Source organism: Rhinolophus ferrumequinum, chromosome 10, assembly GCF_004115265.2.
Source record: "Rhinolophus ferrumequinum isolate MPI-CBG mRhiFer1 chromosome 10, mRhiFer1_v1.p, whole genome shotgun sequence".
NCBI classification, from domain to species: Eukaryota; Metazoa; Chordata; class Mammalia; order Chiroptera; family Rhinolophidae; genus Rhinolophus; species Rhinolophus ferrumequinum.
In genome coordinates, this window is record NC_046293.1 from 81,199,266 (window position 1) to 81,213,719 (window position 14,454).

At 47.6% G+C, this 14,454-nt stretch overlaps 1 protein-coding gene across 1 annotated transcript; it reads right to left on the reverse strand.

The window, feature by feature from the left end:
* Positions 1-5,299: 5,299 nt before the first annotated feature.
* On the reverse strand, positions 5,300-9,723 carry DUSP6 (dual specificity phosphatase 6). The gene is made up of 3 exons (XM_033117567.1): positions 8,879-9,723; positions 7,829-8,266; positions 5,300-6,797 (listed from the first exon to the last, which is right to left on the reverse strand). Exons 1-3 carry the CDS (start codon positions 9,276-9,278, stop codon positions 6,490-6,492), a joined length of 1,146 nt encoding a protein of 381 aa, XP_032973458.1. The 5' UTR covers positions 9,279-9,723; the 3' UTR covers positions 5,300-6,489.
* Between the last annotated feature and the right edge of the window lie 4,731 nt (positions 9,724-14,454).

A 14,454-nucleotide genomic window follows, 5' to 3' on the forward strand; every position in this document is an offset into this window, starting at 1 on the left:
AGCAGAAGTGACTTCTGAGCCTGGGTCCTAAAAGCCAGTACAGTTTCCACCTGGCTCTCTCACTTGAGGTGTCACCATGGAACCCAGATACCATACTGCGAGGAAATTTAGGCCACATGGAGAAGAACCAAAGTCACTGGCCCTGAAATCTGGCTGAGCTCCCAGCTGATAACCAGCACCAACTCCCCAGGTCATGTGAGTGAGCCATCTTGGAAATGGAGCCTCTAGCCTGCAGTTAGCACCCCACATAAAAGGGCACTGAGCAGAGACCAGCCTTTCCTGCTGATATCTGCCCAAATGCAGACTTATGAACAAAATAAATGATTGTTATTGCTTGAAGCCACTAAGTTCTGGGGTGATTTGTTATGTAGCAATGATAACCAGAACTAAAGATAAAGGGACATTCCTGCTACAAGTGTCCTGGGAGCTATGTGTTCCCAAGGATCCCTTCTGTACTTCCCCCTTTCTTTCCTCCTTCCCCTGTTAGTATTTATAGTAGGAACTAAACTGGACCTAATGAAAAACCGCTTAATATAATTAATAGTTAGCAGGAAAGGGGGAATTCTAGCTTAGAAGTAGCAACTTTTTTCAGAGTTGCTTGGTGCCTTTTGGGATGTCATTACAGATAATATATGATATTTCCTCTCTTCTCCTTTGTGTGTCTGAGAGTTCATTTTTGGAGGTATGGTGGCCCAAACTTTTCATCACTAAAAGGTAATGGATATGCACATTCTCTGAAAGTATTTTCCATGACCAAAGAGGGAAGTGGGCGGGCCAAATTGCATACATGTGGGCTGTTAATCCTTTCCTATATATATATTAAAAAAATCAAATATAGTATCGAAAATGTATTTTGACTGTTGCAGCATCTAAGGGCACACAAGGACTTGCCAATCGTTCCTTGGAGGTTTCACTTTGATTTGAGGCACAAACAGAAAGATTATGAGGTTACACTTAGAAACATGACGTTGCCTTTGAGGGCTTGTTAAGTGTTCGGTTGCCTTTTATTTTAACCTTGTTTCACGGAATCAGTGCAATACAGATCAAGGCCTGGATAAATATTTGTGATATTTGAACTTTGGTCCGTACCCTTAAACGCTCTTAGGAAATCAATTTTGGACGAAAGAAGTTTGAAGATGCTGTCACCAAAACTGGATTGATTCGGGACCAATTGTGATCAGAGCCCAAGAGGAATTAGGGTACCTGCAAGGCAGCAGGGTCTTGTGGGAAAGGATTATTACTACGTGGGGAACTGCATATAACTGTATATTGAAAGCAATCCTTTTGAAGCAGTCTAAGGTCTGAAGACTGATTTTTTTCCTTTGCATTTTTTTTTACTAGTTTCAGGTGTACAAAGCAACATAACAGTTAGACATTTACATCCCTCACAAAGTGATAACCGCCCTCCGTCAAGTTACTACCCCTCTGATATCTTATACAGCTGTTATAGTTCCATTGACTATCTTCCTTAAGCTATTTATACTCCACCTTCTGTGGAGTATATATAAATATATCAACATATATATATATATATTTATGTACCAACATATAAATATATATATATCATTAAATATATATATTTAATTATAGTTGACATGCAATATTATTCTACCTCAGCTTCAGGTGTACAGTGCATTCATTGGTCAGGCATCTACACCGTCTATGACGTGATCCCCCTGATAAGTCCAGGGCCCATCTGGCACCTTACATGATCTTTACAACATTGTTGATTATACTCCCCATACTGTGTTTCGTATCCCCGTGAATATAGTGTGTCTACTAATTTACACTTTCTAATCCCTTCTCCCCTACCGCCACCCCCGTCCCATCTAGTGAAGACCGATTTTTAAAGCTGACGCTTCAAGAATATTTACTTACAGCCAGCTACCACATGATCTGCCCTTGCTATGTTCTGCGTCGCTGGTAATTCTGAAGACCTCCATGGTATTCTCTCTCTTGTTCTTTCCCTCTCCTTTTCCCTCTCCCTCCCTTTCTCTCTCCCCATCCACCCCAGCTTTTCTCCTGCAGGGTCCAATTGAGGAAGTAAACTTCTCCGGGGCCAGTTCACTTGTGTAATCCTGAAAGGGGAGTGTGGAACCCAGGTCAGGCTGCTAGCCACACTAGAGTTTCTTTGGAAAATCAGTTTTATAATTTATGTGCTTATGAGCCCAAGATAGGGCAACTTCTCTGGACAGAGGGAGAAGGGAAGCTTCCAGACAGATATGACATCTCTCTGGTATCTTATCAGCTGGGGCCCTCTGGCTCTCTCATGATTTGGCTGTTGAATTTCGGTTTGATTACACAGGTCACTTAACCTCTGCTTCTTCCACTTCCTCAGCTGTAAAATGGGGTCACCACTTCCTAGCCAACATCACGGGACTCTATAAAGACGAGCAAACACTGATGACAACCGGTTTAAAACAAGAGCTAAAGCTTCAAAGGTCAGTTCAGCAACTTTCCCTGAGGTGACTTTAGGTGTTATTGGCCTCTTTCTGCTGTAGTTTCCTCACTGAAAATAAGGATAATAAGAGGACGTGTCTCACAGAGCTGTTTTGAGGATTAAATGAGATAATATTGTCCATGGAGTACAGCATCTGATACTGTTAATAAATGTTCATTGTTTCACCTGCTCTGCGCCTCATTTTATCATCTAGTGTCAGCGATCCAGACCAGAAGGCTGGAATTATAAGAGAATTTTAGAATGAAAGATAAAGACTCTCATTTTATGGACAAGAAAAAGAAAACTCAGTGAGGTTGGGTGACTTGCCCAGGGCTGTCCCATTCATTAGTGAGAGAGCAAAAGTTAGAGTTCAGGTCTCCTAATTGTTTGGTCCAGGAAGTCTCCCTTTTCACACCTTTGAAGGCTGCGATGGTATTTCTATCCCCAGACAATCCTTTCTCCATCTGATTTTAACCCTAAAACCAGTTTATACCATTAACCAATGCATTCCCGAAGTCCCAGACAGCCCCCACGGAACCTGCAGATAACCTCCTCTCCGGAAAGGCCCACCCCTGCAGAAGGCCAGGGATGGTGACGCTTTCTCTGAGACCTGAGGAAGCCACTAATGGGGACAGCAGGTGAGGAGGGAGGCCGGGGAGCTGCAGCTGCTGGCAAAGGTTGCCCTAGTAACCGCGCGGCTCCATTCAGGAAGTGAGCCCAACTCCAAGATGCAAAATGATCGCCTTCACGCGGCTCCTAGGAGCACAAAGGAACCAAAGGCACGGAGGCATAGGCAGGAGAAAGGGAGGCGCAGGGCGAGGTAGGGGCCCATGCTGTCAGTTACAACCTTCCACCTTCCATAGAAGAAAAAGAAAGAGAATAGCTCTTTGAATCTTCTGGCCTGTGTGAACCTTAAAAACCACCCTTTTAACATGAGTCCTTTTGTGGCAATAGAGGGAAGCAGGTCCCCCTCCGCTCACCAGCCCTTATGAAACAATATGCCAGGGGGTGGGGTGGGGTGCGGGGGAGGCCGGGAGGTGGAAATCCCAAACATTGCAGCTTTATGGAGGCCCTAAACTCTTCTTGCTCCCTCTTTTTCATTCAGACTGATGACAAAGACCATTTGCTACCAATTTATTGGAAACTTTTTTTTTTTCACAGCTTGAGCTGTTTAAATGCAAGGAGCTCCCTCTCCCCAAATTGCTGTCAGACACTTGCTGAATGGGCCAAGCTCAATTATGTTCCCTCGGCAGGTTCAGCTCACACTGTGACCCTGCATGGCTTCCTGCTATTCATATGTGTTACTTCCCTTTTGTGGTAATGGCTTGTGGCACTCGGCCAGAAAACATTATTAATTTCAGAAGTGGACTGACAAACAACAAACCCACAGTGAACCGAGAGGAAGTGCTGAGGAGGCCAGCTGTCGGCTTGAGCCGAGCTGTAGGAACTCAATGTATGCAAGTTCTAGGAGGAAAGGAGATGATAATCCACAGAGAGGAAACGCACTAAAATTATCCACAGCCCATGTTAAAGAAAAAAGAAAGGAAAAAAAGAAAAAGAAACCAGAAAAAAGAAAGGGGGAAAAAAGCACGCAGCTACTTGAGCTGCAGCTGGACAGGAAATTGCTAACGCTGCTTGCAAATCCCTACTTTGAACAGGCAGTTTAGGGAATGCCAGGAGCGGAAACGGTTCAGAACTGGATTAACACGAGCCAAATTGAACTGCAACCACTTCTCCTTTCCGAGCTTGGGCTGACTTCGGGCAGCCGAATGGGAGATTGACTTGCTATTTCTTTCTGCCTTTTATACACGCTTAGTTGCTAAAAGCTACCCTGGACAGTTTGATGATTGCCATAAAATCAGGGCCACTTGCCTCCTATCATGTAGATGACAATCCAACTGGCATCTCACGTCATGTGGGTGAAAAGCTCCTTTCTCCCCACTGCCGATAAAGGGACTAAGCTCAGTGGAAGAGTACAAATATAGGTATGTTCTAGTTCTTTTGATTTCATACACCTGCCCATTACTTTTTAGTTGATGTCCTTTTACACTCTGGACAAGGAGTGCAAGGATAGCCCAAAGAAAATAACAGGTAAGCCTTTCCTTTTAAATAAACTGTTCAAATCAGTTCCCTAAGGTTCAATGGTGGTTTCTGACCCACATTCTAAACCAGTTAAGCACAAAGCACATTAGAACAGGTGTGGCAAAGCTTCATGTAAAGTGCCAGTATGAAATTTTAAAGCCACATCCAGGCTCCAAGGGAGAAAGTTTGGATATTCTTTGCCATGTTTGCGAGGAAGGAAAAGGGGAGTCACCACTCCTGATTCACTTGTTATTCCAACACTAGGATAATTTGCAAGTAGAATTGCCAGACATTAAAAGACTAGAAAGATAATTATCCCTACTTTCTCCCTGGCATACGTATAATTGAGTGAAGATCCAGACAGGGAAGGATAGGTTAACACTGTGACTGTCACCATTATTCTTCTGCTACCCTCCCCCACTCCTTACGACTATTCAGAACTATACAAATCTTACACTCAGAAGCAAGGTGTACTCTCTCTGGCTTCCTTTTTCAAGAGCATTACAATTTTCTTTAAAAAGCCAGAACTATATTCATAGCAAGTATTGTCCATATACAATAGTCCATTCTATGATGTCATCTTTATTTGAAGCAAAAGATTTTAATTTCATAAACTGCACCTGAAAAACATTCTTGGCATAGCTTAAAAGATAAGAACTTTGCCATATTTCTACATGTGCTTTTACAAGCCAGTATCAGGCCCTACTGAAAAATATCTAAAATGTATCACTTCACATGCAGGTACAATTAAGGATCTTAAAGACACACAGATACACATTCAATAGCCAAAATAGTTATTTATTAATAATTTAAGGTTTTACATTCTTATAATAAATTCCATCTCAAAACTTTACACCATGAACACAATGGAGCAACTTAACTCTTTCTTCACAATCATATGCACTTCACCTATCAAATGGGTACCCATGCTCACACACACTTCCAGTTTTACACAAGTTTTTTTAAAAGGAAAGAAACCAACCCAAAGTATTGCATTAGAGGTGACACTCCCTGAAGAATTTTGTACAGAGGTAATAATATACTGTTTAGCACAGCTGAAGTTAAAAGAAAAAGTGAGCCCATAGTTTTGGTGCCTTTCCAAGATATATCCCCTTTTAAGACAACACAAGCCAAAATATTTACAAAGGTAAGGCATAGTCAAACTACAGTAAGAGGAGAAAAAAAAAATCATATGAAAGAGACTGAAGACTGCACCATAACAAGGTCTTAGCAATAATCGTGTCCATGAAAATATTCAGAATTGGTAAAGTTGAGCATGCTGCAAACATATCCTTTGGATTAGAAAAGAGCAAAAGTTTCTATTTTTTTGTTTTAAGTAAGTGGTATACTGCTCTTTCTCCCTTTGGATGATTTCTTTTAAACCCAAAGAAAAAACAAACAAACAATTCAAACAAACATTGCCAAGTGATTTAAGATCAAATATTTACAATAATCAAATGGAGTATCCGATTTACTTTATCTATTTATTATTAATTTTTTTTGCAAATCGATACTACAAATACAGAGCTGAAACCTGTCTTTGGCTCCTCTATATGCAAAATTGAATCAGTCTTCACTGAAGACAATATAGTCAGTTCCAGATGCAAAAGGAAACAGTCATACAAGGCCCTAAAGAACTCATGCTCCTATCCTACCATTGGGTCCTACCCTACTTATCTGGAAGTCCTTAGATTCCACTCCCTGCATGGGTAGGCTGTACACATGGGTGTGGAGCAAGCCTACTGCCTGTATCTATCTATCTATACAGCATGTCCTGTTCTTCCAACGAGAATGGAGCAAATCTCTCGCTTTGTAATAACCAATTCCACACGTGGTCACCTTGTCTAATACAGACAGCTGGTGTCATTTGGACACTCAGGGCCACATACAAAGAAGGCAGCCCAGCCAATGCTGCCAAGGGAAACTGCTAAAGGACACTTCCCAATGAGGAGGGGGTGTGGGGCCTTTCACGTGGATTGCAGGGAGTCCACCTGGTAGACATTCTGGTTGGAGGGGGTGGTGAAGTAGAGCTGCTGTGCAGGGACCCGGTTGTCACAGGGGCTGCTGAGTCCCAGTGTCCTCTCGAAGTCCAGCAGTTGGCCCATGAAGTTGAAGTTGGGGGAGATGTTGGATTTCTTCATCTTGACAATGTCATAAGCATCATTCATTGACAGGTTGAGCTTCTGCATGAGATAAGCCACAGTCACAGTGACTGAACGGCTGATGCCAGCCAAGCAATGCACCAAGACGCCACAGTTTTTGCCCCGGGCTTCATCTGTAAACACACAAAAAGGCAAGATTTCAGTAGACTGAAAAACCACCCTTTGTGAATGATCAGTCTAAAAAACATGAATTTAGAAAAAAAGATAAAAAATAATCGTGTGTGGCAGTTGAGCCCTGCAGGCAGGCAGCAGAAAATGTATCATTGCGATAAAACATGTACACTGGGCACAATTACATATTTCAGATATTTTCTGAAAAGGGACCTTTTGTATTAAGTTTCTGCCAACAAAAAACTCCTTAATGTGTGCATTCTTTGCCTCAGCATGTGAATACCAGAAACCCTGCAATATGGTAGTGAATGCCTTTTATACAGACAAGCAGATTGCAAGGGTCTATTAAATTATTCTCCAACTGTTGCGCAGCGAACAATGGAGGTATTCAAGCATTTTAAAAGAGAGAGGGAAGTCACAGGGGACAGCCCATTAGGAGGAACAGGATGTCGACATGGCCTGAAAATGAGTTCCTTTGTAATAGGAAATGCATCACAATGCCTGGAGATTCGCTTCTCCAGGCTTCCAGCCCACAGTCCTTCCTGCTGGGCTCAGGTTACCCCTCACTGTCTCACTGTTAACCGGTATCACAGTAACATTCAACCGGATTACAACATCTAGCATTCACAGGGCTTTCCAACAACTAACTTGATGTCCTAAAATAACTCCCAGGTCTTTTAAAATTATACAGCAGTGCTAGAATTCCTCTCTACCTTAAGTACTTCTATCGAGCCCAACCCCAGTCTACAGATTGTGGGCACATTCTGTTGTCTGAGTAGGAACGGTCCCCTTTTCAACTGACTGAATTCACAGTCAAGAAATAGCATTTCAAATACACCTGTGGGCTGCAGCCTTGTCAGAAGGCAGTTTTTTCCTTAGCAAGAAGATACACCAAAATGAAGAACGCCCTCTGAACATTAGAGAGCAGTAGTCCGACAAGTTAACGAGCAGCAAGAAAGATTAACACCTTAAACTCTGAATGGTAAAAAATTTTCATTTAAAAGACCGCGCGAGGACTGTTCATTAGTCTCACCTATGAAAGAAATGGCCTCAGGGAAAAACTGGGACAGGTTTTGGCTCCAGTGATCCGAGATGGGGATCTGCTTATATTTAAATTCTCCTGCGTTCTCAAAGAGATTCGGCAAATTGGGGGTGACGTTCAAAATATACTTGATGCCGAACTCCTCCAACACGTCCAGGTTGGTGGAGTCCTTGGCACAGCCCAAGTAGAGGAAGGGCAAGATCTCGACGGGGAAAGAAGGCTGGCTGTTGGTCAGCGGGCTGCCATCTGAGTCCGTTGCACTGTTGGGGTCTCGGTCAAGGTCAGACTCAATGTCCGAGGAAGAGTCGGAGCTGATCCGCAGGCCCCCGAGCCCCAGCACCGGCAACGGCGGCGAGCTGCTGCTACACGAGCCGTCTAGATTGGTCTCGCAGTGCAGGGCGAACTCGGCTTGGAACTTACTGAAGCCACCTGCCAGGACGAGAAAAGCAATCGTGTAACTCGAGATCCCGTAGTAGTTTTCACAGCTTTGAGAGCTGCAGCCCGGCGCAGAAAACACCACAGCATCCTAACACTCACTACAGCATCCTAAGAAACCCCTAAACACAAAGCCAGATATATAAAGGCACTTAAATGTGCACCTTTGGGAGTAGAACGAGTGGGCCCGCCTCCCCTGGGACCTCTTATTATTCTTTTGAATCCGGAAACACAAAATGGCAACTTTTCTGAATATTTTGAGGGGCTAGGAGATGCCAAATCTGCACCCCAACCACCTCTCCCGTCCTGCAAATCTTAATTCAAAACCGAACGATAAAAGGCAGGAAAAGGTGGAGAATGTTCTAGATTTAAGAACTAGTAAGAAAACGGTGGTGCCTGCGGCCTGGAAGGAGGTGTATTTTGCGCCAGACCGGGTCGGGGTGCCTGACACGCGAAATTCGCAGCCGGGAGCGGAGCGGACCGTCCCTGGCGGAACAACAAGGCTCAGAAGCGCCAGCCAAGAGCAGCAAGGGCACTTCCAGTCCGCGTGTCCCGCCAGCAGCCCGCAGCCCCGCGCCTTCCGCTCAGCCCTCAGCCGACACATACCTTCCAGGTAGAACGCCCGGCAGCCCTCATCCTTGAGCTTTTTCAGCAGCAGTCCAAGCACCGACTCGCCACCCGTGTTCTCGTTCCAGTCGCTGCTACTCTCGTCGTAGAGCACCACTGTGTCGGTGCCGCAGCGCCGAGTGAAGCGGTCCCGGTCTTCGCCGCGCGTGAAGAGCGCGCGCACCGGCAGGTTGCCCTTCTGCAGGCGCCGCAGCATGATGCCCGGGATGGCCACGTTGATAGCGGACTCGATGTGCGACGACTCGTACAACTCCTGTGGCCGGCAGTCCATCAGCAGCAGCCTCTCGTTGCCCAGCTCCAGCTGCTCGTTGAGCCACGCCACCGTCTTGCTGATCGCCATTTCCGACGCGAAGGGCACGGGTCTGAGCGTATCTATCATGGGGGTCGAGATGCGAGAGAGAGCGGGGTGCCTAGCAGACGCCCCTCGGGGCAGACATAGGCCGATCACGCTGCGCGAAGCTGCCGCGAACCGAGCGGGGTGGAATTCCACCTCGCCCTTCCCGAACCGGATTAGCGGTTGGGGAAGGCGAGACAGAAGTGAAGCCGGCGGTTCCCTCTGCAGCCGGCTGCGGCCGCTCTCTCTCGGTGTCAATGAATCTCTCTGAATGAAGCTGCCCAGTTTTGTTCCTCCCCAGTGAATGAAGTCAAATTAATTCGGACTCCGTGCTACTGAGAAGGGAGGGCGAAAATAAAGTCCAGCGGTGCCTAATCCCTTCCTCCAAGGCTGGACCTCAAATCCACCCAGGCGTCTTTTTCCTCGGATTATTTAAACCTCGATTTGCTCTCACTCCCTTGGACTCAGTTCTCGCACACCCCCTGCGCGAGGCAGCTCCTCAATGGATACAAACAGCGAGCGTCTCAATGGATACATTCTCCCCGCCAGCCAATGAGCGCGCTGCGGAAGGGGCTGTTGCCGTGGTGACGGGCCGGCTGGAACAGGTTGTGTTGATGAATTGTTAATGAGTTTGTCATTCACAAAAACGGAAAGGAATTTCCGCTCCGGATAAGCCCCAGTGCAAACAAGCTGCAACAGCGGGCTCGGCGGGAGGAAGGAGAAAGAAGAGGAGGCGGCGGCGGCGGAGGAGCAGAGCACATAAACCAGGGCACTTCAGTTGTCTCATGTTTCCTTCTGTTGAGAGTTCACACTTCGCGTCGAAACTTTTGCGCACAAACGGTGCAATTAGCAGGCACGAAAGCCCTAGTTCGTGGGCCTGTGCTCCCAAGCTAGCTTAAGAAAACTTGTGCTGACTTTTTTTCGCTTTAAACTCGTTTGGACCGGAGTTCGCCTCAAAGTCTCCCCCCTTCTCCCCCTCGCTTGCCCTCCTTTAGTCGGTGTGGTATTTGTTTGCCAGTTTAAAAAGCCCAGCTCTGTTTGCTCTGATGTTCTTTTAGCCGAGGCTGTGTTGGGGCTGCCGGGCTGTCTGGGCTTTAGTGACCGATGAGGTGTTAAATGCTAATTCAACATCTTTCGAAACAAACCAGGATTTTGTTGAAACGTTTTAATGCAATCAAATGCTTGTTCAGATAATAGGAAAAAAGCTTTTTAAAGATAAGTTTTAATTTTTTAAAACAGTGGAGACTGCAGAAACAAACTCCGATGCTTTTATTCCCCTCCAGCAGCGTGAGGCATTAGGAGCCATTGTTCCGGGGAGCCAAGCCCCCCCCACCCACGGCGTCACCCTCCGCGCGCGGGGGATGGGGGTCGCGCTCGTTAATCATTTCTAGGCTGCGAGCTCGGCTTCCGACAGTGGAGCCGGTCTGGCGGGGCTGCCTGGGGGAGGTGTATTAGGTCGCGCGGAGCCGGCCGGCTGTCCCCACCATCGTAGAGACATGGGGATGTCCTACCGCAAAGCCTGCAGACTGAGGGGATCTGGCGGGCTCGGCGATTGGGTACTGTAAACGGGGTATGTCAGAGGGGAGCGTTCCCCACCCCCCACCTGCGCCGGGCCACCCTCATCCCTACTTGAGCCGCTGCCCTCTCCCCTGCGGGTCGCCGGGCATTCGCGGAACACGGCGGCGCCTGCGCTTTGCACTCCTTGTCTGCACCCCGCCGCCCCCGCCTCCTCGCTCAGTGGGCGCGGGGCGTTGGGCGACCCTGCGGACCTGAGAGGGGCCGAGTGCGGGACTGTTGGCTCCGTAGCGGCCCGGGGCGGGGGAGGGGAGAGGAGTGCCAGCCGGACCCCTGGCTCCCAAGGAGGGCTGGGAGTCCCGGGGAACGTTTCGGCCGCCCAGCACACCTAGCAGGTAATCCGGGAGGTGCTGGCCAGGCCAGCGGGCAGCGTTCCGCCGAGGCGCCGGGGCGCAGGGCGGGTGGGCCTGGGGCCGGATGGGGGCGTGGCCCGGCCGGGGCCTCGGCGACCGGGAGGCGCGTTCCAGGCGCGCAGAGCTCTATTGTTATATAAAAGTGCCGGGGCCTGCCCCTCCCGAGCGGAAAACCACCTGTGTGCAGCCGGCGTGGCGCTGGGGGTGGGGGTAGGGGGTGGGGTGGTAGGCTGCGGCCGGAAGGCGCGGGCCCTAATCCGGCCTCCCCTCCCTAACCCCCAGCGGAAAAGAGGCCGCGCGCTGTCCTGCAGCGGCCGGGGAGGCGGAAGCGTGGGCAGCGGCTCGGCGGGGAGCGGCTGTTCCGAGCGCCCCTCCCGGCGCTCCGCGCCCATCGCGAATGTAGCGGAGGGCACCTGAGGTCGCGGGGTCTCCCTTAGCCAGACTCCCCGCACTCAGGGGCCTGCCTACTGACGCCCCCGCGCCAATTTGCATTTTTAGTCACCCGCCTCTTCCCTGATTTGGGGAATGTAGGCTAAAAAAAGGCGGCTGCGAGGCCCAGGTTGCCAATTTTGGAGCTCTGCTGCAGGCAGGCGCCCCAGGAGGAGCGTGTTGCATGAAGGTGGGGGTTGCCACGCTCCTCTCCCCGCGCCTTTTTTGGGCATGCCTTGGAACAAAATTGCCATATTTTACTGGATATCATCCAGTTCCAGCTGGAGAAGGCCTGCGCTGCAGTTGACGCCTCCGATCCGCCCCCACCTGTTACAGCCGTTCCCACCCCCCCACCCCCAAGACGGGACCTGGAGGCGGGGAAGGATGCAGGATGCCTGTTGAGGAACCGAGAAGAGCAAAATCTTTTCAGCCCGTGACCTCCCATAGAAGAGGCAGTGAGGGAAACTGGTTTCTACTTAGGTATTTTAAAAGTGCAGTTACCTGGGCATAAATTGGGGAGGATAATCCCAACACTTCTCAAACCTGAAGATGGAAACACTTAGTTTGACACATACTTCTGAACCCTATCGCAACGGAATGTCGGTCCTCCTCCGTAGATTTTATAAAATGGCATTCCGACCGTTCTGTACTAAGCTGTGCGGCGCAAAGCGTCTTTGCAGTGGGGCGGCCCGGGTTTAAATAGTGCCCCTATCGCTTCCTCAACATTCGACCTCGGTTTAAATCATCTGTTCTAAAACGCAGTCCTCCACGTTGATATAATGAAGATAATAAAAAACATCTGCGATGATTGCATGGGTAAAGTGAAATGCCCTAGCATGGTGTTGGTGTGCTATTAGGTGTTGATACTTTTATCGTTCTGAATTCGGAACCTGCACAATGGCCTGAGTCCTTTCCATCCCAAAGACGCCCTTTGAAGCCTGTCACAGCGCACCTGGAACCCGCTAGTCTACACAGAAGCCTTCTGAGGAACTGCCCTACGCAGTTTAATCCATCACAATTCAGCCTTCAAGCAAAGCAGGTGCTGTTACAAACCTGAGTCCAAATCTTTTAACACGTTAACAGACAGAAAGTACCCGGTTACCTTTCTAATCTCTCCCTAACGGGTCCTTTTTTTAAACACCCTGTTCTCCAACCACAGCAAACTCATCTAATAGAAATAACACATATTGGGCCTTTACTATGTAGTAGGCATGGGCTTGATTTCTGTGTTCCCATGCATAATTTCGGTCAGTCCTCAGAAAACCCACGTAAATTATCCCCATTCACAGAGATTAAGGAATTTGCCTGAGGTCGCACAGTAGCAAACAGTGGGGTCAGGATTTGAGGCCAGAGCCAGACCTTTAAGTATTAACCACATGCACGTATTACAGGGTGTTGAAGCGACCTCACCACCCTGTGCTGTTCCCTGCCAGAATCTGAAGGATTAAGGTCTGCATTTTGAATTTTGACCACCAGCTTCACATATTCTGTTGCACACTCCCCACAGATGTGAAGGATCAAAAGTTAGGCTTATTTTCCTGCTCGTTTTACGCCTGGTGGTTTTCTTTGATGGCACTCACCTCTTCATTAGTTAACCATTCAATAAATGCTGCATCTCTTTCCTCCTTAGAGTGTGTCTTGGATCCTCACAACTACCATTACTTAACCTAGTATGTCAACAGAGCATGTGGGCCTGGATTCAAATCTTAGCTGTGCCCCTCACTCACTGGCAGTCTGGCAGAGGACAGTTATAGCTTCTCTGTGCCTCCATTCATGCATTCATTCATTCACTCATTTATTGTAGGTTCCAAGAAAGCAACAGTGAATAAAACAGACAAGAATACCTGCCTTCCCAGAGCTTACATCCTGGTGAGGACAGACAATAAACAAAATAAATAGTATATTAGGAAGCAAAAGTGCTATGGAGAAAAATAAAGCAAGGAAACGAATTCAGCAGGGTGTAAAATTGGAATTAATTATGCCTTCCTCAAAGGACTGAGGATTAGAGACAATCGAGATGACACACAAAAAGTGTACGGCACAATACAGAGACTCAAAAGATGTTTTTAAGACTCACTGCTTTTTTCCTGCACAGAGCTGACTCGCTGTTGCTTTGAGTCTCATCCTGGCGGTCACCCAGCCTCCCAGGAAAAACTCAGAAGAGTTCTAGCAACCAGAAGAAGCACAGGCTTCCTTACTTCTGGAGGCCTTAGTTTCCTCCTTAGGGTACCGTTTATGTGTCTACCAGTAAGTGCAGGGACGCAATTTCAGAGATCCCGATTTCTCTGTGTGTGTCTGTGTGTGTATGCACAGAGTACTCGGGTATGAGTTTTTCCTGGCGTTTCCCCCTGGGAAGCTGCTTGAAAGTAAGTCTTTCGGTTATCCATATTTGGTTGGCTATTGGAGGAAGCATTCCAACTTTGCAGGAATTTTCCTGTGTTTGAGATTTATGAGACCTAAAAGAGTTAGCATGACCTTTAATCTTCTTGGAGTAATCTCTGTGAATACAATGACATTTATTAACACATCATGTAAAAATAGTTAAACAGATTTTCAGTTAATAGGGAGAGAGTTGTTTTGGAAGTTCTGATTGAAAATGTAATTTTGAGGCATGTATTCCAGATTCAGTTTTAGAAGTCCCAGGGAGGCCCTGAAAGTGACCGTGTCTTTCAGAACAGCTAACGCTCAGTAGAATTAAACTGCATTTGAGAAATATGTTTGAAATAGTCTGACGGCATATGGGGTTCACAAAATTCGTGCTGAGGTCTCCTGACAGGTGCCTCAAAAAGACAGCAAGTTATGTCTGAACAGCAGGAGCTGTGGCACCCAATAGGCCCAAAGGACTGACAATAGGAAACACAGGC

What these genes read in the sequence shown, in the direction of transcription:
- DUSP6 (XM_033117567.1), bottom strand. Translation starts at nt 9,278, where the DNA reads ATGATAGATACGCTCAGACCCGTGCCCTTCGCGTCGGAAATGGCGATC. An exon ending in CCGGGCGTTCTACCTGGAAG is followed by an intron (nt 8,267 to 8,878) that starts GTATGTGTCGGC and finishes TCGTCCTGGCAG; the next exon opens with GTGGCTTCAGTAAGTTCCAA. An exon ending in TGAGGCCATTTCTTTCATAG is followed by an intron (nt 6,798 to 7,828) that starts GTGAGACTAATG and finishes GTGTGTTTACAG; the next exon opens with ATGAAGCCCGGGGCAAAAAC.